The sequence below is a fragment of the Balaenoptera physalus genome, assembly GCF_965194825.1.
Source record: "Balaenoptera physalus genome assembly, chromosome: 15".
Taxonomy (NCBI): Eukaryota; Metazoa; Chordata; class Mammalia; order Artiodactyla; family Balaenopteridae; genus Balaenoptera; species Balaenoptera physalus.
This window is the reverse complement of record NC_138894.1, coordinates 39,806,933-39,831,945: the sequence shown is the minus strand read 5'-3', so window position 1 is coordinate 39,831,945 and position 25,013 is coordinate 39,806,933. Positions and strand designations below refer to the sequence as shown.

Below are 25,013 nucleotides of genomic sequence, written 5' to 3'. Positions count from 1 at the left end.
CCTTGCTTTCTGACACTACAAGATGCTCCAGGCTCATCTTGTAGATTTCCTGTCCCAGTCCTAGAATCATCTATTTCTCCAAGGAGCCCTAGTTCCTTTCATTGGAGACAGTGTATCAAGATCTGGGCACTAGTGTCTTGGTCAGTTTAGGCTGCTTTAACAAACTACTGCAGACTGAGTGTCTGATAAACAACAGAGATTTATTTCTCACAGTTCTGGAGGCTAGACATCCAAGATCAGGTTGTCACTGCAGTTGGGTTATGATGAGGGCCTGTCTCCTCATTTTATCCCCACATGGCAGAAGATCAGAGAGAGAGAAAGCAAGCTCTCTTGTGTCTTTTTATTAGGGCACTAATCCCATTCATGAGGGCTCTACCTTCATGGAGTAATTACCTCCCAAAGGCCCCATCTCCTAATACCATCACACTGGGGATTAGAATTTTGACATTTTGGAGGCATACAAACACTTAGTCCATAGCACTGTGAACGTTGCTACCAGGGTGTTGTTGCTTCCAGGCTCTCAGTTGACAGAGCAAGGAAATATATGTGTGGAAACGCCTTCATTGAAGCAAATGGGTATATGCATATATATACTTTTGTATTTCTTTTATCATTTCCACATGAATGTTGTGTCTGTTGGAAAGAATTGCTTAATATGTGCTCTCAGTTATGCATTTTGAGCTGGAGGCCTGTTGGGCAGCAACTAGATATTCTCTAACGGGTTTAAAGAAATTAACAACTTAAGGCTTTCCTTTCATTGGGAGATAATTCTCCATGGATCTCTTGTGCTTCTTTACAATTGGCAAGGAGAGGCACTATCTTTTCACGGATGTTTGTTTGTACAGTGAACAATAACCTTGGGAGATGGAGATAGGGTCTCTCTGCAGAGCAAGGGCAGATTTGTTTACTGTCCAGTATAATAAGGATAATGTCTCCTTCTGAGGCAAAGTTTGGGCAGGTTTGCTTGCAGCCCATGGTCAAAGATTTGGGTTCAATAAGCTCCTGTATGTGCAGCACCCATCTAGGCTGCTTCATCTTTTCTCACAGCAAATGGGGACAAGAGGAACAACACAAACATGAAGCCTATCCTGCCTACTGCGTTGTGAGTAACAAAGTCCTTTGTCAAATTGTAAGGTCCAGAAGTCTGGTGTCTTCTAGCAGCTTCCACAAAACTGTGCAGACTAACTTGTAAGCTTGCACGTAGGTAAACCTCAGACTCTTCTCTGGTTCTGACACCTTCATTTAGGTTGAGTACTAACAGTATTCCCATATTTCTCAGCTAGATGTAAGCCTTTTTTGGAGTTACCAATGCTGAAGAATAAGTTTTTAAAATTTTAAATTAAAAACATTTAAAACGTTTCAAAATAAAATCATGGCTCACATATAAGAAAAGGAAAATCTTATTTAGCTCATGAATTAAAGTGGGAACCAGCCAGCGGTCACAACTGGTTCAAAGGAGAAGTCAAAGACAAATTGATATGGAGTAAAGGAATGGTAAAATCAATTTACAAATGGACAAAAAAACTGGCTTTTTCCATGGGGAGTAGGGTGGGGTTGAACCTCCACCAGACAGAATTTATTTGCATGTCCATAGACAAGAATTATTTGCATTGCTATCAGGTATCCACAATGTATAGAGCTGTAAAATAATTCAAATACATGGAAAGCACAAACTCCATAGAATCAGATAACCTGGAAAGGTGTGCTGTAAATGATGCCTGGTTTTCCACTGGAGACATGCAGTAATCTTTTTTGCTTATTCCAAAGTCTTAAATATTCTTTACACCAATAAAATGTACTGTAAGAATTGTTTCCAAGGTATTGAGCCAATGTGAAAGAATTAAAAGGAGGACAGAAAGAGATTTTTAAAAGTAAGCCTAGACACATACACATAAAAAAGATATTGGAAGAAGTTCTAATTATCTGATCTGGGAATAGAATCCACCAGAGCAGAAGATCATTTGTTCAGACTCCGTCCAGTAAGAGAAGGAAGTCCTAATATGTCATTGATTCAGACAGTTCCCTCTACTGACCACTAGGGGTCGCTAAGCAGGCATTTTGACCCCTGACCGGAGAGGCAGGGGTGGCAGCATCTAATCCAGACACGGTAATGCTCACCTGATTTAACACATTTGGGAAGCTCATTGGCGGCAAGACATTTTTACCTAGTCCAGGGCCTGGCACATAGTAAGCATTCAATACATATTTCTTGAAAAGAATTATTCAGAACGCAGGGGGTGCTTTTACACTGTAGGCATTTAAGAGATATGATATTTCAGAGTAAGGATTCGTTAAGACTTCTGGTCATATTAGGACAAAAGGAGAAAACATTATAAATTAGAAGTCACTAGGTTAATTAAACAAAAAGAGATACATTTAGCCGTGAAATTAGACTTGGTAAATCTGTGAACATTTTCCATTGCCTGTACAAACACCAACGTAGCAAAATACTTGTTTCAATGCAGACCTGGCAGTCCTCCTTTTCTTTGTTTCTGTTTTGCTCAGGTGCCATCAAATGTTGATTCTTCCACTCCTATCCTGCAAAACTTTCTAATTTCCTACTAATTTTGGTGCAATGAGAAACTGGTGGCAAGTCATCTATAATTTTAAGGAATCGATTAGGATAAGATGAAAAGTGAAAAATAGAGGGGCAATGACTATGGGTTAGATCCACAGCTGGAAGGAAGTAGGAGAGCGAATCAGGAGGCTCTTAGAAAACCCCAAGAACAGATCTTCTTCCTGCCCTTGACTTTCCTGGCTCCTCACATGCCTTCTGTGGACATCTGTTGTTTTTGTCTGCCTAGGGGCCCTTCCCTCTTCTACTGTTAATAGTGCCTTGATTTTACCCTGGGGGGATGAGCCCCTCCCCGACTGGGCACTGTCTTGATGGGGATGTTAGTTCAGGTGCTCCCCCCATCAGATGGCTGAGGGGTAAACACTAAGCCAAGCTAGGCCAACCAAAGGCCCGGTCACTGGAAACTCTTGTAGAGCCTGAAAACCACTGGACTTCTTTCAACCTAGTGTCTCAAAGAGACCGTCCATTACTTCTTGCTTTGTAGAATCCCACAGCTGTGCTCTTTTCCATCCTTTCAAAGACCTGAGTCTTTATTTTTTCCTTCAAGTCCGTGAGTCACCCCACATTTATCTAGTAAATTCCTATTTGCCTATATAAGCCGGAGTTGGTTTCTTTGTGACTGCAGCCAAAGAATGCTGACTGATGTAATGGGAAAAGGGAACGAGTCAAAAACCTAGTCCTATGTTACTTCTATAATCTCAGTTGAACTTATCATTGAAAAGGACTAGCCGTAAGGAAATGGAGACTCCTTGAAAATGAGGCATTACTAACATTTATGGACACATTATGTTCTAGACACTTTTCTAAACATTTACAAGTATTCTTATTTAAGAATACTTACCTAAGAATGACCCCATGGAATAAATGTTATTTTTTCCCATTTTACAGATGAGAAAACTGAGGCACAGATGATTAAATAACCTGCCCATTTTCACATGGCCAGGTTAACATTCTCAAAGTTTATTCTGTAGAATACAAGTTTTTCAGACGTGTATTAGTTTCCTAGGGCTGCTATAACAAAGCACCACAAACAGGGTGACTTAAAACAATAGAAATGTATTGTCTCACAGTTCTGAAGGCTAGAAGTCTGAAATCAACTGGCAGGGCCATGTTCTCTATGACCGCTTTAGAGGAGAATCCCGGCCTGCCTCTTCTAGCTTTTGGTATTTGCCAGCAATCCTTGGCATTCCTTGGCATGTAGAGGTATTCCTCCCATCTATGCCTCTCTTTCTCTCTGTGTGTCTCACTCCTCTTCTCCTAAGGACACTAGTCATATTGGATTAAGGGCCCACCTACTCCAGTATGACCTCATCCTAAGTGATTACATCTGCAATACATTATTCCCAAATAAGGTCACATTCTAAGGTACTGGGGGTTAGGGCTTATTTTGAGGGGGCGGTCATTTTTAGATATTCATGTTAAATATGTTTTTGAGGGTTTTTTTTTTTCCAATTTAACTCATCACAAGAATGTTGATAGCAATTGCTCAAAAAAAGAATTATGTGGTCAAATAAATTTGAAAAACACAGGATTAACCACCATTACAGTAGGATTCTCAGCTGTAGTACTTTGGGAGGGTCTTTAATTTGTTAAGCTGAAAGGGAGCCAGCAAACGGGGACTGTAATGGACAATTTCTCAAACATGTTTGGGTATGGACTTCCTTCTACTGTGGGATTAGTGGTCTGTGTGACACAGATCACAGGCCCGACGCGAGGTAGCAGCACCCTGTTAAGGACCCTCCCTACTCTTCTGGTTTTGCCTCTTACCTGCTGTGTGTCCTTAAGACAACCGCTTTCTTCTCTGAGCATGAGTTTCCTTATGTCTAAGATAGAGGCAACAATAGCCTTTCCCCTGTGGGTTTCTTATAAGAACTCTGCTAAATGAGGTAGGCTGAAACACACCTAGGAGAACACCTGGGACAGAAGTAGACCTTCACTTAACAGTAGTTGCCTTTGTTATGCTAACTAGACAGTTCTGAGTTTCTTGGCATTTTTATTCAGCCTTTCTAGACTCTCGGATATAATTCCTAAGCCAGGAAAATTTCCACCAGTAGGGTTTTCTTGTTCATTTTCCTTTTCCTTTCACCATTTTTTTTCTCTTTAGGAGAATTATTTCTTTTATGATAATAAAAATTGACCTTAGGTAAATATTCGACCCAACTGTACTTTTGGTAAATCTCCAATGTTAGCAAAGAATGGCTTGTTTCACTCTGCAGTTCCTTATTCGGGTCTTCCACCCCGGTGAGGGGAAGAGGATGTGATCACGCGACAGCCAGCAGAGGGGAAACTGTGAAAGGGGCCTCGCTCTAGAAAAGCAGCCCACAACTGCCCCAGCTCTCAGAGGAGGGCGAGCTTCTGAGGCGACTCGTCTGCGGGGGGGACTCGGCCATCTCTTTGTCCGTCCGACATGGAACCAAAGCGGATCAGGGAGGGCTACCTTGTGAAGAGGGTAAGCAAAGTGCCACCTGCAAGGGTGTCCCTGGAGATAGGGCGGGGGAGGATTGGAGTCCAGCTTTGCACTCTCTAACCTGCTGAACCTATTGGGCTGAAATGGGAGAGCATCGCAGCCTGTAGAAGGTTGGAGTGGTGAGGAGAAGCCAGTACGTGTTCCGTTGCCTTCTGGTTCTTAAAAAGTGAATTAATCCAGCTCAGGCGTCAGCACAGCTTGATTTTGTGGGGTTGAGAATTCCAGACGACAGGGTCTGGAAATGCTTCAGGATTTAAAGCATCCTTTTCAAGAGTCACGCGTGTGTGTTATGCTAGAAGACTGAAACTCTTCTTCTATAGAGGTTACTAGGAGAAACTATTCATTTGTTATTTAAATTCTTCTTCCCCTCTTTTTTTTTTTTGGAAAGGAGGAAGAAGAAAATGATTAAAGATGAGCGGATATAATGATACAGTAATGGTAGCTTATTCATCCTTTTTTATTGGACTGAAATCTCTTCACTCACAGTTCTTAGTGAATTTGGATAACGTGCTGTTAAGGTGGTAGGTAGATGCACCATTTGAAAGATTAGAAAACAGAGACGCGAGTTTACTGAAAAACGCTTGGTTTCGCTGGTGTGGCATCAGGAAATTGAATTTCGTTAGCACTGCTGGTTTTTCTCCTGGTGGTGGGTGGATGCTGTGTCACTGTGATACTCCCCAAGAGGGTGAGTTCACACGTAGGGCTTGTTGGCGTCCTGTGGGCAACACCTATATGAACATGTAACTCACACTGACCCAAGTGAGTTCAGGGTGTTAGAAGTGAACGGAATTCAGTACATTCCTTTAAAGGCCCAGTTTTTAATTGAATGAGAGCATAATGGGACTCTGTTTTAGGCCATTCATGGTTTAATATTTTAGCCTGAAAGTTCTACCAAGAGGAGGTTAAACTGCTCACATTGCTGCCTGATTCTGTTTTGATTTAAATCTGGAAGGGGCCTTAGACCGTCTGACCTCATTCCCTCATTTCCACAAGAGTAAGCTGAGACCCAGAAGCTGGGTGACTGCTCCAAGTCACGTGGCTGTGACAGATTTGGGACCAGAAACTCACTCCCTGACTCCTGGCACTGAGCTCTGTCTAGTACACCGGGATTTTCATTGAGTAAATTCAATCTAAGTTAGGGTTTGCAATGTGTCTATGGTCGTGAGAGTTACGAGTAGATGCCAGAGAATAAATGAGCCCTCAGCTGGTATTCTTTCTAGCTAGCCATATTTTGAAACATCCTTTGGAAAAGACACATGTATATACACAGAGGTGTATGTAGATTCTTTGCAATAGGCACTAATATTCTCTTGAGAGCCAACAATAATTAATGTTGACATTTCTTTCCTGGTCACTTAGGCTAGTATCCTGAGAAGAGCAGGTAAATGGAAACATTTTCTGCAAAGATTTTTTGTTTGTTTGTTTTTTTAAAAAAGACAATTTAAGCATTTTGTAATTAAAATTGCTGTTATATTGTATACTTACATTTTAAAGTCTATAAATTACAGAGGATTAAAAGACTCAATCTCTAATAAATGAGTCTGCCCCACTAGAATATGATGATGAAAGAGTTAGGGTTGTCAAGCATATGGACTTAAATCAATAAATTTTTAAATCAGTGAGAGTAATTCTCTCAGATCATGGCCTGTAAAAGTCAGTCTAGAAAAAGTACCTAGAAAAAAGCATGGTGAAATTTCATATTGAGTTTTCCAGTTTATATCTCCCATAATTTTCATGTCTACAATTTACATCTTCCATAATTTTTGCATTTCTGTCTGGGGCCTTTCGAACACTCTCTGTTATAATGTGTTAGGATTCTCTAATTTGTTATTTCAAAGAAATGCTTGGTTCAGAGATTCCCTTTGTCAGCTGCAGAACTGAAGTCAGAATTTCCCAGTAAGGTGTTAAACTTCTAAACTTCTTTAGACGTCATTTTTTTCTTTTCTTGCAGATGCTTCATATACATGGGTTAAAAAGTATATGTCAGGAAACTAGCACACAATAGATGGTACCTAAGTCACAATGATTATTAATATCAGTATTGCTATATACTTCAGTAGATAGGCAGTCCTCTCCTAGATGCTATTGGTCATATGCCCTGCTTCCTGGGTTGGTTGCCAAGTTAATAGTGAAGAAAGGAGCATGGAGATCTTTCTCTGACAAGGCTGGGAGACGCCTTGACTATAGTCATTGATGTTAAAGCACGACAGGCGATAATATATGTCTCCCTCTGTTCACCTTTCTTTCTTATGCAGTTTAAGATATCTGGGTGGTAATAGAGAATATATTTCTCCTTATTCTTGTTTTATGAAATAATTTTATTGGCTATAAAGATGTTTTGGGTGGAAAAAATATGACATTAGAATATGCTAGTACAAGGATTTTGTCAAGTCAGTAATCTTGGGGTCGGTAGTCAATGGTATCGACTCTGTAATGTTTCTGCTTTTCTTCTGTGCAAGATAACTGTCCACATTTCACAGTTCAGGTTTCCTCCTTTGCCTCCCCCCTGATATCTTTAAATAGAGTTGATGGACAGATCTTTAAAGAGTTTTTTTATGAAGAGCAGGAGGGGAAATACATGATTCTGTCATTTTGCAGCTTTTTCGTTCTAAAGAAGACCCAGATTTTCTTGCCTCAAAGTCTTGCCACTTTGACTTCAAAAAAAAAGGAGCGCTTAGAGCCTGCCATGTAGCAGCTAGCCACTGTACAAACTCCATCTCATTCAATCCTATCCACCCTATGTAACAGTACCCTTATCCCCATCTTACAGATGGAAAACTGAGGCTCAGAGAGAATAAGTGGCTTGCCGGTAAGAGGACAACCTGGGATTCAAACCCAGGCTTGCCCAACCACAAAGCCCACCATCTCGTTGATCCCAGGCAGCCTTCTGAGAAGCAGGCTTCCCAAGCCAGCAAAAGGGAGGTGAGATGAACTTTGCAGAGCCAGAGTGGGGCCTGGACAAACTGTACTGTGGGCAAGAGTGTGTGTAGTGACCTCGACCTCCCTTTTTCTCTGATTAGGGGGTTACTTCCAGCTAATAAACATATTATGGGGGTCCTTGAAAATATACTACTGATTTGGATATGTTTATGATCATAGCTTAAAAAAAAGAGAGACGAGCAGTTTACATGCAACCAATAACCTAGACTCCACCAAGTCACGTCACAAACCAGCCTCATTCCTAGAGGTTTATGCAGCCAACTGTCATTTCTATGACAACAGCCAGCCTGTTGAGTGGCAGGACTGACCCAAGGAGTGTATTAGGAATTTAGGTGGCCTGTGAGGCTGGGGGAAAGCACAGGAATCGGGGTGGTGAGAAAGAGAAGGACAAGAGGCTTGGTCAGGAAAGAAAAGGGCTGCAAAAAAAGCTGATGTACTGATAGAAGGAGGAAAGCCTGGGGCAAAACAGAGAGCAGGACTCAGGGGTCTCTGCCCAGCAATTCTTTCGAACGGCTACCTTGTCTTCCAGACACCATGAAATAATCCCTCTTGATTTGCACACATTGATCCACTGTCATCAGAGTAGCCAACATACGTAGAGCTCACCCTGCAGCAGGGACAGATCTAAGCATTTAATGCATTAATGCAATATATATATATGTATAGTGGGTACAACTATTACCCTTACTTTACAGAGGAGGAAAGTAAGGTACAGAGAGGCAAAGGGCCTTGCCTAAGGTCACACAGCTATTAAGTGGCAGAGAAGAACTGGAACCCAGCAGTGTGGTCCCAGTGTCACAGAGAGCTGTGCCTAACCGCGTTATACGTGACCCTCATGGGCTCAGATTGCAGTGATTTTCTTTTCCAAAGCACTGTTGTTGTGATGCGTGGTGCCCAGGAGAACCTTAGGCCAGAATGACTTCATAGTATTGCCTCCAAAACGGTGTCATCTTATCTGCCGTTATGGTTACCATTTTTTGAGCACCTACTACAAGCTAGGCATAGTGATCAGCCCTTTAAGTGTATTATCTTATGTAATCTTTATAACAATGGGAGATTGGTACTATTATTATTTTCATTTTATAAGTGAGGAGACTAAGTTTTGGAAAAATGAAGTAACTTGCCTAAGGTCACACAGCTTAGAAGAGGCAAAGCTGAAATTTGAACCCAAATCCCTAAGACTCCAGAAATCACGCTGTTAGACACTTTGTGTCATTTTTCTATTGTTAACCTAATATGTTTTTATTGAGAAATTGTCCAACTTGGAAGAGATTTTTTTATGTAAAAAATATTCTACTGAACAGATTCGTTTCCTTGCCTTCAAAGTATTTAAACTGGCACAAAATGACCATTGATCTGGGATGTTATACAGGTGATGTCATAGATCAGTTTGGACAACTAGATGATGCAATTTACGATGTAGCAGAAATAAGGGCTTCATAGAAGCAACACCAACTTAAAATAACATGTCCCGTGAGTGTGGGAGAACAGATGATACTAACTCACACTTCTGCTTTAGTTCAATACGTAGTTTTGACCATCATATAGTTTTCCTTTGAATTCTAGCTATATGTCAACATAGGAAAAGAGAAGTTTGAAGAAAAGGAGAAGTGAAAGGAGGTGTCTTCACTTGGTGGGAGATGTCTGGGAGGGGCTCGGCACCACAATCAAGCTGTCCCCTCCCTCGGCAATGAGTCATGGCTTCTTTCTGTGAAGCCACACATGCGCAGGAAGGCCTGTCTCAGTTTGTGCATTCATCACGCCGACCTAGAGTTGCAGGTCAAGGTCACTCTCTCCCCTGTTAGATTGTGAACTTCTTGAGAGCAAAGATGGCGTCTTGTTCATGTTTATAGCCCAACACCCAGGCCAGTGTCTGAAGCATGGGACCTGCTTTATCTATCATTATTTGTAGAGAAACCAAAAAATCAGGGGTTCATATTATGGTAACTTAAAAAAAAATGTCTAATGGGGTCATTTTTAGATATTCATGTTAAATATGTTTTTGAGGGTTTTTTTTTTTTTTGCAGTTTTGTTTTGTTTTTGCTTGCAGATGAAGCCCAAGTGTTCAGGTGAAGGCAAGGGCATCTGGAATTAGAAGACTAAAGGCACGATAGTAATAACACGTTTTTAGAACAGATGTGTAGAATCTGAGGATTGAAAGGAATGTAACGCATTTTGATAAGCATTTAATTGAACTTCTCATCTGTGGCCTGCATTTCTTTTCCTACTCTGTTCATAAGCGTGCTAGAAGACCTCTTGTGCCAGGGAACTCACTAATTTAACTTTCTCCCTTAAGTTACGCAGCAAAGTGTTTTTTTCTGAAATTTTCACCTACTGAGACTTCAAAACAATCGAAATGTTTCACACCCTTGAAGACAGTCCTTATCTACTCTGCCTGTCCCTTTTTGGGCTAAAACCTACCAGTTCCAACAATTTCCCCAAGAGAGATGCCATCCTGTCACTCTCTTTGGAACAGGCTTCACTTTATCTGTAGCTTTGAGGTTTCCTGAGCTCAAGTTCATTCTCCAGGTGCAACCATAAGTACAGAATTACAGGGACTAGATAGTATTTATTGCGTGCTCACTATGTTCTGGATATTGCCCTAAGCAGTTTACGTGGATTATTTTATTTAATCTCCCAATCATCCTAAGAAGTAGGTGGTAGCATTATCCTCATTTGCCAGATGTAGAAAATGAGGTTTAAAAACTTCCTTAAGGTCACATTGCTAGAATGTGGCAGAGCTGGGATTTGAGCTTGGGTCACCCAGCTCCATGGTCACCTACTGGTAATGCTCTATTTAAAGTTAGAACGTTACTTTCCTATGCTTCTATTTATATAGCCTACAAATGACTTTAGTTTTTTTGATAGCCCACATCAAACTGCTGACCAGTAGAGCTCCATTTTTTTTCCCCCACACGCCCATTTTCCCAAATCTTCACCAATACATTTTATAAATCTTTAAAAAAAAAAGGATTGAAGAATAAGTTTATATTTTGTTTAATGTGCATTTGTTTAAATGCTGTTGAAGCAGTACATTTTTATGTTTATTGGACCCAAGCATTTCTTCTTTTGAGAATTGGCTGTTTCTACTCTTTGTCCTTTTAAATAAAAATTGAGAGGGTTTGTATATTTCTTATTGATTTCTAAAGGGTTAAAAAATATATTAAGGATATTAACCTTTAATTATATGATACTATATTATAAATATTCATACCTTTTAATTTGCTTTTCTGTTGTTCAGGGTTTTTTTTTGTTGTTTGTTCATTTGTGTGTTTTTTTTTTTAAAGGATACATTGGAAAGACAGAAATTGCTACCTTACAAAGTTCTTTTTTTTTTTTTTTAAATTATTATTTATTTATTTATTTTATTTTTGGCTGTGTTGGGTCTTCGTTTCTGTGCGAGGGCTTCCTCCAGCTGCGGCAAGCGGGGGCCACTCTTCATCGCGGTGCGTGGGCCTCACTATTGTGGCCTTCCGTTGCGGAGCACAGGCTCTAGAGCACAGGCTCAGTAGTTGTGGCTCACGGGCCTAGCTGCTCTGTGGCATGTGGGATCTTCCCAGACCAGGGCTCGAACCCGTGTCCCCTGCATTAGCAGGCAGATTCTCAACCACTGCGCCACCAGGGAAACCCTCATTTGTTTTTTTACTGTACAGAAATTCAGTTTTTTTAAGTGGTCAAATATCTTGAGCTTTAAGATTTCTTCTTTTGGTATCATGCAATGTCAGACTCTTATGCACTAAACTAACCACTTCCATGATGATGTACAGTGACTCACTTGGAAACTTTAAATTTGACTCAACATTTAAAACCTACCCATTCTGACATGTAATTGTATAGGTTTTGGCCTATAATGGAAGAAAGCAGGCATATGCCACATATATATTTACTTACATATATAAACCTTTATATATTTATAGTATCATAAAACATATCTATTATATAGGATCATATTATGATGTGATTTACAATTTAGATATGTTTTATGATTTTATGTACACACATATACACATATATGAGGTTATATATATATATATAGCTGGCTAAGTAGCCTAAAAATTGATTTAGATTCCAGAATAACTCAGTGAGAACCAAAATGAAGATGGCATCTAAGGGGAAGTGGAAAGAACATAAAATTAGGAATCAGGAGGCCTGGATTCTAATCTCAGTCCCACATTAGCTGGTCAGCTGTACTAGGCACGGTCACTTAAAGTGGCCTCAGCTTTCTTACGTGTATGATGAAGGTGTTGATAGATGATCCTAAATGCCTTTCTAGCATGGGCAGTCCGTGATCACACTTCTGGGTTTGCTCTTGGGTGAGCACCAAGAAGGTTAAGGACAGAGAAGGGTAAATATAGCGGTCATGGAGAGGGGGTGCTGTCAGGTTATCCAGGGAGAAGCCAGCAGGTGCAGAGGAGAGAGATGACCCAGAATTCCATCATCCTAACCTTACTAACCACTACCAAGCCTGGAAGAAAGTCCCACTTTATAAGCTGTCCGATTTCCCTTGTTTTACCAAGTATCAGCCTCCTCAATGGGCATAATGCCCCTGAATCCCAAATGACACTTCCTCCACGCAGTGAGCTGTCAGACCTTGAGGCTACATTTGAATTAGTAAAGCACAAACTCATTTTGAATAGTTGGCTCCGGAGTAGTTTTATTTTAATGGTCTACAGAAGGAATGTAGTGCTGGCTGACGTCTCCTAATTTTATCCCGGTTCCAAGGTCAAAAGCCCTGAGTGACTCTGGCAGTTATAAATCTTTGATAGGTCTGAAGCGGAATATAAAATTTGAGACTGGAAAGGCATTTCAGCAGTCATCTGGTCCAACTTCTTACTCCTAGCTCTGTGAATAGATCTTTTATTAATTTCATTTATTTAAAATTTTTTAGACTTGTCTATATATTTCTCTAAAGGCCCATCCCAAATTTTAGTATGTAGTAGTATCATGTGTTGTTCATTTATTTATTAATTTTTCCCAATTATTTTGAACACTTTCAAACCCACAGAGAAGTGGGGAAAATAGTATGACTACCTATATACTCTTTCCCTAGATTTATGAATTGTTAACACATGGCTACATTTGTCTTATCTCTGTATTTCTATATAAATATACACACATATTTTTATGCTGAGATATTTGAGAATAAGTCAGTTTATCATGCTCCCTCATGCCTAAATATGTCAAAATATATCTTCTAAGAATTAGAACGTTCTCCACACTTTTCCAAATTGGATGTACCATTTTGCACTCCTGCCAGCCATGTATGGGAGTTCCAGTTACCATCCTTGCCAAGTCTTGCTCTTCTCAAGCTTTCAAAATTTTAGATGCTCTAGTGGGTGTGCAGAGGTATTTCATTGTGGTTTTAATCTGCATTTTCCTGATGGATAATGATGTTAAACACTTTAGAGTTTTTTTTTTTAATGTAATGCCTCTTCCAGTCTTTTGCCCATTAAAAAAAATAGATTATTTGTATCTTTTCTTATTGATTTGCAGGAACTCTTTATATTCTGAGATTCTCTCTTATAGATGTAAAACAGAAGGACATTTGATTGAAATTATTTCAGGTGTTGGCGTAGTGTCTGACCTTGCCCATTTTTTCAAAAAGGGAAATAATTCAGTGTTAGCATGAATAATTATTCTGCATGTTCAGAAAAGAGATAGTGTGTATTAATTTAAAACTTTTTTTTTCAGTAACTAAAACAAAGGAAACACTTGGACAAGCAAAATGATAGTCCCACAAGTATTTATCTTCTTCGCATAAATAGTCTTCCTTTTGGGAAACTGGACCTTTATATAGAGGCTCTTGGTATTTTAAGATAAGCAGCAGGATCTTCTGGGAACTGGATGATAATCCCATTTTGTGGTAGTCATGACAGGGTGACATCGTGGGTTCAGAGATAAGAGACAAAGAACCCTGTCCTCTTCCTTTTCCAAAACCCTCCCAACATATAGACACAAAAGAGAGACTTCCTTGATGTAGTCAGAATGGTTATCTGTTGATAAAGGGACAGTTGGCATTAACCCAAACTGAAAATTTTTAAGTAAGGATATTCCTAAAGGCCACACTGACATGACCGCATCATGCTGGCATTAGAGACAGTTCTGCAGGTGATTTTCATACATCTTAGCCATGCCTGTACACAAGGCTGTGCTCTGAGTTTCTTCTTGACGTTCATATCCAGATAAAATCTGATTAGACCAAAGGATGGAAGTAACTGCAGCTAGCATGCCACCATTTATGGCACATGCTATTGATGGTGGCACTTTTCCAGTGAGTCCAGCTTCAGGCATCCTCTACTCTTCAGCCTGAGTTGGCACTTGAGGTAGAATCTATTTGTCATCCCTAAGTTGAATGGAACACAATGGGCAGGGGTGGGAGAAAATAAGCCACAGATAGTCAACCTGAAATGTACAAGAAGGAGAGTTGAGATTCACACCCTATTCCCTTGGTAACGGCCCAGGAGAGGCTTATGGTCTAATTATAGGTGTGTATATATTTTATCTTAAATTTTTTTTTTAAAAGTTTCAGCAGAATGGTATTCCCCTTCTCCCCTGAAGGCTGCTTTCCTAGCAGCCTGGTCACACAAATGTGGGTCGCCTGTGTCCGCACTGGCCAAAGCTAGGCTATTTATCAAGCCCTTTGCCACCTATAGAAGAGTTTTAGAACACATCATTACCCAGCTCTTTCTGCTGTCATTACAGGGGAGCATGTTCAACACCTGGAAACCCATGTGGGTTGTATTGTTAGAAGATGGAATTGAATTCTATAAGAAGAAAAGTGATAACAGCCCCAAAGGAATGATTCCCCTGAAAGGAAGCACTCTGACTAGCCCTTGCCAGGACTTTGGCAAAAGGATGGTGAGTTGATGTCATTAACCACAATGAATACCTTGTCGGGCGCTGACCTTTGAGCCCATGCATAGCCTGCAATGTGAATGGAGCTTCCTGGGCCAGTCCCTCTCCCCACCACCCACCCTCTACCCTGGGCATTTGGGTTTTTCTTGGTCAAGCACTTCCAGAACAGGGTTGGCTCAACTGCTGTGCTTCATAAGAGACCTCAGCCCCTTGAAAGGAGTCACTCCTAATGGGATGTGTTTTGATTTCAGTTTGTGTTTAAGATCACTACGACCAAACAGCAGGACCACTTCTTCCAGGCAGCCTTCCTGGAAGAGAGAGATGCCTGGGTTCGGGACATCAAAAAGGCCATTAAATGCATTGAAGGAGGCCAGAAGTTTGCCAGGAAATCTACCAGGAGGTCCATCCGACTGCCAGAAACCACTGACTTAGGGTGATTTTCTTTTTTTTTAAATTATTTTTTATTTTTTTAAACATCTTTATTGGAGTATAATTGCTTTACAATGGTGTGTTAGTTTCTGCCTTATAACAAAGTGAATCAGATATATGTATACATATGTCCCCATATCTCCTCCCTCTTGCATCTGCCTCCCACTCTCCCTATCCCACCCATTTAGGTCGTCACAAAGCACCGAGCTGATCTCCCTGTGCTCTGCGGCTGCTTCCCACTAGCTATCTATTTTACATTTGGTAGTGTATATATGTCCATGCCACTCTTTCACTTCGTTCCATAGGGTGATTTTCTATGTTTGCTTCCCTTCACTCTTCCCTCCTCCCACCCTGCTTCTTGAGGAAATCTCACAACAGATCCTGCTCCAAGGCCTACTTTGATCACCTCTAAAGGCTGTATCCACCCTTCCAGGTCCTTAGTACTGGCACTTAGTTTACTAAGATGCTTACCTGGGTCTGAAGGAGTGATTGTGGCTTCTCTAAGGTCTAGCAGCTGAGGAGAGGAGGCAGTGGAATTTAAATTCCCTCATTTTGGGTAATCTTGGCAGAGAGAGAGACGGGCGATGGAGAGAGAGAGAGAGAGAGAGAGATAGAGAGAGAGAGATGCATCATTGTATTTATGAAGTAGCCATAATAAGATACTCTTAAAAGAAAGCTTCAGGATCTATAGGTAGGTAGGAAAAGGCAGAGGCTGTGTGTCCTATTAGGTAAGGTTTCAAGTTCAAGTTCACACATTCAGCAAGGGTGAACACCTCTCCTAGCAGGAAGCCATTTGTGCCTTGGCCTAGTTTAATGACCTCTGATGTTGACTGGCCTGGAATTGCAGGTGATGGTTGTTGCCTAAATGTTGATATCACATGATCCCCTTTCTCTAGGAGTCTCTTTACTTTTTGCTGGTTTTTGCTTTTATGCGGAACATATCCTGTAACAGGAGCCCTGCCAGGAAGAATTCCATATTGGCTACTTAAAGCATCCAACCAGGATTCTGTTTACAAAATGGATGGGGGGAGTCCTTAGGAGGGGACTGAAAAAAGCCCTCTGCATGCCTAATGCAGCACGTGGCAGGTCACAGGAGTCTGATGAAATTTGTGCATTGAGCTTAGAGAGAATGAGCACTTTCTCTCACCAAGAAAGCTTTTTGGTAAAGACCCAAGAGGAGTTGCCTAGTCTAGCTGTAGCTGCTGGGTGGGGTGGTCAAGTTATCACATTTCTAGCCACAGCTGTCAGAGCTAAGTGCGAATGATACTTGTGCTATGTGGAGCCATGAGATGCATGAAAGTGGCCTTGGGTTTTGTTGCTTGCAATTTCTCTGATAAGGCTATCTTTAGTTTATTACTTCAAGGACAAAAATGAGAATGTCTCACTGTTTTGCTTTATCTCCTAAGTTTTAGGATAAAGGATTAGCTTAGTCAAGACATTCACTTTCTGGGAGGCAAATGTCTATACCAGATGGTCTCTTGAAGGACACAAAGAAATGGGACATGAGGATTGAGCCCCAAGAACCTTTCATCTTTGGCACCTAACTGGGGGCAACTCTCCATCTCAGACACTAAAAATTAAACAAGCAGCGTTTAGTGAATTTAAGAGACGTTAAGTACCTTCCCAGTACATTTGGCTGAATGTTGCTCAGGCCACAAAGTTATGCAATTATGAACTCTGCCCTCTAATGATCTACTTATGATCTACTGGAGACATTAGGCTCAGGGTTCACCTGGGGAGGGGGAAGCTTGTACTCAGGGGCAGCCCCTTCAAGGCGGCAAATCCCAGAGAGGACTGGCCATTCTGAAATATTCCTGCTCATCCATGTGTTTTCATCTGTGCAGTGCCTTGTATTTGTCCATGAAAGACACTGAAAAAGGAGTAAAAGAACTGAACCTAGAGAAGGACAAGAAGATTTTCAATCACTGCTTCACAGGTAAAAGGCCTTGTGAGTCTGAAGTGGGGCTTCTGGGGCAGGAGGTATGGAGGCCTAGCTCAGCCTCACGTGTGGGTGACGGATGTAGAGCATGGGGGCGGGCAGTGGGGTCATGGAATGCAGACTGGTGGACATGATCCTTGAACTTCCCCAGCATGGAAGGAGAAAGAAGGGTAAAACAAAACTTTGTCGTTCAAGATAAAAATCTCAGAAGTTCCAGCTATATCAATCAAAGGGTCATATTTTGTTTTCCAATAAACGGCAGGATGTTGAAATAGACACAGAGTTGAATAAGGTGATAAACAGGAATCAAGATACCCAATGTAAGATTTAGGTGGCAATATTCGGGATGTCTGAGGCTGCACAGGGCGAGGCATTATGTATTATGGGTTTAGGGAGGTGGTGTAGTGGTTTAAAACATGTTCTTTGGAGCCAGACTTCCTTGGTTCAAATTCTATCTCTTCAACGTACTAGCTGTAAAACCTTAGGCCAATAATTTAGCCTCTCTGTGCTTCACTTTCCTTGTCTATCAAATAGGGATAATTGTAGGGCACCTACATTAAGGCTTGCTGTAACTGTAATGTGTTTAGAACACACACTAAGTACTATATGGTGCAAGCTCTCAATGCAGTTATTATGATTAAGAAGTCACATGTCTGCACAGACAATCAATTCTGTGTGTTCAGAAAAGAGAAAGAACTCAGGGGTAGTTGGGGGTGAATAGAAGGTGGTGCCCAAATTCTACTCTGAAAGATGGGTAGAATTTCTTTAAGTATTTGTGGGAAGGAATTCTGATGAGGATAGTTAGGTTGAGCAGATGGTGAGGACAAAGTTATGGGGCTGAGATTTCCAGAATATTCATCAGGGAAAGAAAATGACCAGCCTGGTAGGACTGATGGTTCCTTAGGGAAAAAAAAATGAGAAGTACAGTTTGGGACTAGGTTGTCAGATGTCAGACATGGCTGACTTATGGTGACAATAGAGGTCAGGAGAGGAAAACACTGAGAAGATATAACAGATGGAATCCAAAGGGCTGTCCAATCAACAGATAATTCACAAAAACGGTAGAGGTCAAGGTTAGGAAGGTGGAGGATAAAGGGTGCGATCTGGGGTAATGGGGGGGTGGGGGTGTGGGGGGGGTAGTATCCCAGGGGAATTCATCCTCAGAGAGTCAAGGCAGTAGCCCATTAGCATCAGAAAAGCCAGCATTGAGATTTGGAATCAAGATACCGAGAATAAGGCAGGGCCCTAACTCAAGTAGGACTGAGGTCACCAAGACAAAGCCTCTGGAAAAAGAAACCAAGGGGAGGTTCTGATATAGATCTGGGCACAAGGTCCAGGTCAGACTTATTTCCTGTGAAATGTCTTACTGAGTCCCAGAGTACTGGGCTTGAACTACTTAAGCTCTCTCCATTGAAGGTCAGAGCGGGTTCTAGAAATTCAGGTGGCTTGAGCCTTCATGTGGGACTCGGGTGGTCTCAGCAGAGAGACAAGTCTGGGGCAGAGACCGGGACTCAGGCACTGATGACATGTGATGGAGGACCTGGAATGTCAGGTGATGGGGAGACTAGACTGAAATTGTCTTTCGAGCTTCAGCATGCCTAGCTGAACACATATGGAATCTAGGATTAGAACACTCAAGTGAAGGCCATTGCAGGTGTAACTCGGGCCTAAGGTCACTTAAACCCTCTGAGTCTTAATTTTCTCATTCTTAAAAGAGGTCTGTAATTACCACCCTACCTCTTTTACAGGGTCACTACAAGGACTAAAGTCAGAAATGCAGTATTAATTAGTTTATCCTTCTAGAGAAAGAAAAGTGGGCAAAGCATTTTGTATATGAAATTCATGGAAGGTACACTAATCAACTGCTTTCACTCTTGTTTCAAGGACGGCATACCCTACTGCTCTTGCTTTGATGACCTGGGACCTGTTATGTTGGCTCCCTGGTTGGCTACATTTGTACAGAATACATATGTGTGTGTGTATATATATATATATATATATATATGTATAAAATGTTTGAAGGAAATTTGTTTTTTTTTATATTTACTTTTTTTTCACACACACACACTGTATTTTATTTTTACAAGAGATAAATAGACTGACACCAAGCATTGTAAATGGATGACCACAACAAAAGCAGCAATGATTGCAATTACCAAACACGAAACACACTCATACTATGTCATAATATTGACATTCAGTCCAGTAATCCTCCACTGTAACAGCTCCTTTACTTTGCAGTGAAAATTGATTTCTATATTCTTTGCCTCTCAGTCCTTGTGGGATTTTTTTTTTTAATTCAAACAGAAAGTCACAAAAATTATAATCATCCTCATCAGTTCTGTTTTATTTATTTACTTATTTTTATTGAAATATAGTTGATCTACAATATTGTGTTAGTTTCAGGTGTACAGTGCAGTGATTCAGTTATACATACATATATATATATTCTTATTCAGATTCTTTTCCCTTATAGGTCATTACAAAATATTGGGTATAGTGCCCTGTGCTGTGTGGTAGGACCTTGTTGGTTGTACAGAATATTTTTCATATAAAGTTTCATTGTCACCTGCTAATAATCCAGTTGATGGCTCCTCGCAATCCTCTCTTGAGGCAGAAGGTTGTTTGAATGGCTTCTCAAGGTCTCCGCTAGACCCTTGTCTAAGGTGTGACATTCGGTGCAAGGGACATAATCAAATTCAAATTTAGGACATACACGTACTGTCATGGTGTTTTCTGCTTAAAAACTTGCAATAGCTCTTCACTGCCAAATATCCTAATGTGCCACCAAAGCTCTCCCCACTCACACTGGGCCTTCCTCTCTCTCTTGTCTTTGTTTGCCTTCTTTCCACCAACTCGTCCCCCCACCCACCAGCGGGGCTGCTTCATGCCTGTGTGAATCTGTTCCCACTGCAGCTCCCTCAGCCCCTGCTGGTTCTCTCGGCCCCCGCCTGAGTAGATGCTTGGCAAGCAGCCACTCAGTGTCACTTCCTCTGTGAAACTTTTCCTGATGGCGCACACTCAGTAGCCCTTCCCCCACCCACCCCTCCACGCCTTCCTGCAGATTTGACCCGGCAGCTCCCTGTATCCATCCACAGCAAAGCACTTGTCACAACACTTATCACCCAGATCTCCCTTTTAGATTCCCTGAGGAAGCCTCCCCAGCACCCATCACAGAACTTAGCTCCTAGCAGAAGTTCTAGGTCATTAATGGAATAAATGAGTGGGTTAGTAAAAACTATTTCTTTATGCATGCATTGCTCCTTAAGGAGCATGTAGATGTTTTTTTAAAGGAACTCCTTTATTTATTTATTTATTTATTTATCTTTGGGTGTGTTGGGTCTTCGTTTCTGTGCGAGGGCTTTCTCCAGTTGTGGCGAGCGGGGGCCACTCTTCATCGCGGTGCGCGGGCCTCTCACTATTGCGGCCTCTCTTGTTGCGGAGCACAGACTCCAGACGCGCAGGCTCAGTAGTTGTGGCTCACGGGCCTAGTTGCTCCGCGGCATGTGGGATCTTCCCAGACCAGGGCTCGAACCCGTGTCCCCTGCCTTGGCAGGCAGATTCTCAACCACTGCGCCACCAGGGAAGCCCTGTAGATGTTTTTTAAAACATTTTACATGGTTCCTTTTGTTTCTAGGTAGCTGTCCCACGGATTTCATTTTTCCTTCTTGGAGTAATAGGGAAGATGAGACAAGTCCGACCCTTGGGTCATCCGGAGCTCTCCAGGGGCAACTGTCAGTGGCTTGTTCTTTGGTAAAGAGAGCTAACATTCCCTCTGATGGTCCCATCCAGGTAACTGTGTCATCGACTGGCTGGTTTCCAATAAATCTGTTCGGAATCGCCAGGAGGGCCTCGTGATAGCCTCCTCCTTGCTCAACGAGGGGTACCTGCAGCCTGCTGGAGACCTCTCCAAAAACGCGGTGGACGGAACTGCTGAGAACCCTTTCCTCGACAACCCCGACGCCTTCTACTACTTTGTGAGTGAGAGAGCTCCCCATCTACTCCTCCTGGCTTGGGGGCTGCTCTGGGCGGGGTCTGGGTTGGTTTCAGTTCATATCCGCCTTGAAAGAAAGAGCCCAACCCTACAGCATTGATGCATGTCCCTGACTTGACAGCTGTCCCCCTCCACGGTGACTGTCACATCCAGTGAGATCGTTTAAAGGAAAATATTGTTCACTTGAATAGTTTTCTTTATTTACTTTTAAAAATTTGCTCTATCTATTCTTATTCCAAGCAAGAATCCTTTTATAAAAACTTATTAGGCCCAAGTACGTGAGAGGCACCCACCTAGACAAAGGAGATACAGTAGTGGAAAGAAAAATAACAGGCAAAAATTATGGCCCTCTGGGAGCTTCCTTTCTAGAGGGAGATGTGTAAAATCACAATGGGCCAGTTTTATATTTCCAAATAAACATGAAAATATGTGACTCAATACCTGTGTTCATCCAGGTTCCTTCCCCCTGCACCATGAGTATCCCCGGTGGCGTGCTTACCACAGATTGGGAAACACTATATTGTACAATATGGACTTAATCTTGGGTTACATGAGAAATCTGGCAAAGTGGATTTCTAGGGGGATTTTGGCAATTTTGTTTGTATTTGGGGTCAGAGCACAAAAGTAAGGAAGCTGCTTCTAAAAATGAAGTGAATGTCACAGAGAGTTTCATTTCACTTTGGGGAAGTTCCCCTGTCAGAATTTTTTTTTTTCTTCAGAATTTTGATCTGGTTGTTTATAGCCATTTAAATGTGGGACTCTAAAAATACCCAGCACAGTGGCTCCTCTTCCTCTGTGTGATTCATTGCTCTCTTATAGCTGAGCAAGGCCCAGTTCCCTCCTGACCTCAGAGGATGTGGCTTGGTCTTCTCAAAGTGGAGGAGCTGAGTGGCGGAGGGCATTATGGAGATTGTGTTGTGTGCACAGTGTCTTATAAACTAGCCAACTCTGCTTTCAGGGATTTGGCCAGAAGGTCCCAAGAGAAGAAAGGCTTTGAAAAAAGATGTGCTGAGCTAGACTTCCAATATAGCTTGGGGAACCCAAGAAAATGAAAGGATATTGATAAAATCGAACTTGAGCGGAGACAAGAGAGCATCTAGCAACAAGAAATAAACATCTCGATGGGACTTCCCTGGCAGTCCAGTGGTTAAGACTCCAAGCTTCCACTGCAGGGGGCGTGGGTTCAATCCCTGATCAGGGAACTAAGATCCCACATACCACGCTGTAAGGCCAAAAAAAAAAAACCAAAAAAAAAACCCCCAGAAACTTTAAAGTTCAGGTTGGAATAAACCAATAAACCACAGGGGGAAGGAGTGGTTGGAGGGGAGAGGGAGATGGAGATGGTATAAGTAGCAATATGCCTAAGACTGGGAAAATAAACTTGCTTTTTGGTTCCCCAATAGCCAGACAGCGGGTTCTTCTGTGAAGAGAATTCCAGTGATGATGATGTGATTCTGAAAGAAGAATTCAGAGGGGTCATTATCAAGCAGGGATGTCTACTGAAGCAGGTGAGTGGTCACTACTATTCCATCCTAACCTTTCTCCCTTACCAAGTCCTTTGTATTCTAAATCACCAAATGGTATTTTGTTTGTTTGGTCAATAGTCAAGTAGAAAATGACACCCACCTAGTGAAAGATAGATAGATACTTAAGTAGGTGATCAAAGTGGCATTAGGTCAGGAGGACTGAGGCAGGCAGGGCAGAAACACCTTAAAATAGGGAAATTCGGGACATCCCTGGCAGTCCAGTGGTTAAGACTCCACGTTTCCACGGCAGGGGGTGTGGATTTGATCCCTGGTTGGGGAGCTAAGATCCCACATGCTGTGCAGTGCAGCCAAAAAAATTAAAAATAAATAAATAAAATAGGGAAATTCTTCTATCAATGTTTCAAGAAAATGCTGACCATTTCATTAGCTGGAGGATATCAGCTGGCTAAGAGATGCCTTCAAAAGACAGGGATGTTTCATAGTGAAAGTACTTCCATTGGCCTATCCCTCATCCCTGCAAAGCAACCAGGAAATAGGAACAGGCCATACCCGGAAGAGGGACATCATAAACCACTGAGAGCAAGGAAGTACAATTTCAGACTGTGGGTAGGTCATGGTGAGACCAAATCCAGACCAGCTCTGCAAGAGCAGCAGCAGACAAAGGTCACATCTGCTCGGAGGGCAGAGACTCAGTAATTACCAGGTGTCCACCAGTCCTGGCCACTGTCAGTCTGGAAGGCAGGGGCCGGGGTGAGCTGAAGAGCTCTGGTTAGTTACCAGGCGCTAAGGCACGGGATGCCAAGAGGTAAGAGAACACGAGGGCTGGGGCTGAGTGAGGAAGTCAGGGCCAGCACCTCTACAGGAAAATATGTGAATATTCAGGGTGAAACAACTGAGGCTAGCATATGTTGTCGAGAAGCCAAAGCTGCTTTTTAAGGCCAAGGTCTTGCCCTCGCGGCTGTGCTGTGAGCTGTCTTAAAGGCACTTCTCAGTACGTAACAGAGAGAATCTGGATGCCATAAGGAGATTTCCATGCATTGTCTACAGGTCCCGTGGGACTGAGAGATTTGACTTATAATAGGACCCTGGACTTCCAGGGTGAAGAGAGAAGAACCAAAGTTGAGCGTGTATTTATACTTAAAAAGGAGAACGTTGATATGGATTTTGAGTTTCACTAAGGGAAGTAGGGCATTAGTGCGGAAAACTTACCTTCACATCAGGTTTTGAGAGAACGAGGTCCTGAGGAATAATACAGCCACGGTTTAGAAGGAATTCTAGACTATTCTACTAACTTTTATGACAGGGTGCTCACTGACTAGATTAAAGGATGAGCATAGGAGTAGGGCCAGCCTTATACAGGGAAGGATCTGGCAGTTGCCCATAGGCAGAGCTTGTCCATCACCTGCTTTCTCATTTGTTCTGACAAACGTTCCTACGTTATCTGGCTCTTTGATTACAGGTGCTGAAAGGTGGCTGTTAAGGCAGGAATCACTTGGGGGGGGAATTTCATTGTTTCCTTTTTGTTGATGTCTTCTATAATTCTATATTGTTATCAGCCATGAAGGACTTTTCTTGAGTTACTTGATCTGACAAGCCTTAATTTAGAGTGGAGCCCTGAGGAAACTGAGCATGAAGGTTGAAAAGGGGTAAACAAAGTCCCGGCTGGACTGGAGTCGTGTCCAGGCAAAGGGCCCAGTGGAGATGCTGGATGGTCAAAAGTTGGCTGAGGGTAATGGTGCGAGCGTGTGTTGAAAGTAATGGTACTGGAAGTAGGCTTACTTCCCTGTTTTCCCTCGCCTTCTTTACATGGCCTTTGGTAGGTGCAAGTTAGCCTTTCGATTGCCCAGTTGGTGCACATTTGAATCCTCCAGGGATCTGTTAAAATTGCACCCCAGGCCAATTAAATCAGAGTCTCTGCATGTTACAGGTCCCCAAGAGATTCTGACATGTGGCCAATGTTAAGAACCACCTTTTTCTTAAAAGAAGTGAATTTATCCTATTGTCAAAGTACCACTGTTTAAATAGTCAGAAGCCTCCTTTTAACAGGAAGAAAACAGAAATCTTTGTGCGTTCAGGAATTGTGTTCTTTTTCAATATTCTCCCCTCTAATTTTGGGGGGAGGTAGAGGGAAGAAAAACCTCTTCTACTTGAATTGACAGCCCCCTTTAATGTCTCCAATCTCTTGTCTTGGTGGTTTACAATCCTGGTTCATAGCAGAATCACCTGAGAAATTTTTGAAACTCTTCTCTTTAAGTACCACAAAACTAAACTACCCTGTGTCTACTGTTAGGAGTTAGCCAGGCTTACCTGTGTAGAAGGCTTATCTC

General features: G+C 42.0%; 1 protein-coding gene across 1 annotated transcript in view; it reads left to right on the top strand.

Annotated features, from left to right (window-relative positions):
• Nucleotides 1–277: 277 nt before the first annotated feature.
• The window catches only part of PLEK (pleckstrin), a 32,757-nt gene continuing 8,021 nt past the window's right edge, over nucleotides 278–25,013 (top strand). The window contains exons 1-7 of the mRNA XM_082426074.1: nucleotides 278–1,260; nucleotides 1,394–5,024; nucleotides 14,685–14,840; nucleotides 15,089–15,270; nucleotides 17,111–17,202; nucleotides 20,998–21,182; nucleotides 22,603–22,707. Of these exons, the coding sequence (XP_082282200.1) occupies nucleotides 4,983–5,024; nucleotides 14,685–14,840; nucleotides 15,089–15,270; nucleotides 17,111–17,202; nucleotides 20,998–21,182; nucleotides 22,603–22,707 (762 nt within the window). The 5' untranslated portion in view covers nucleotides 278–1,260; nucleotides 1,394–4,982. The remainder of the gene's footprint in view (nucleotides 1,261–1,393; nucleotides 5,025–14,684; nucleotides 14,841–15,088; nucleotides 15,271–17,110; nucleotides 17,203–20,997; nucleotides 21,183–22,602; nucleotides 22,708–25,013) is intronic.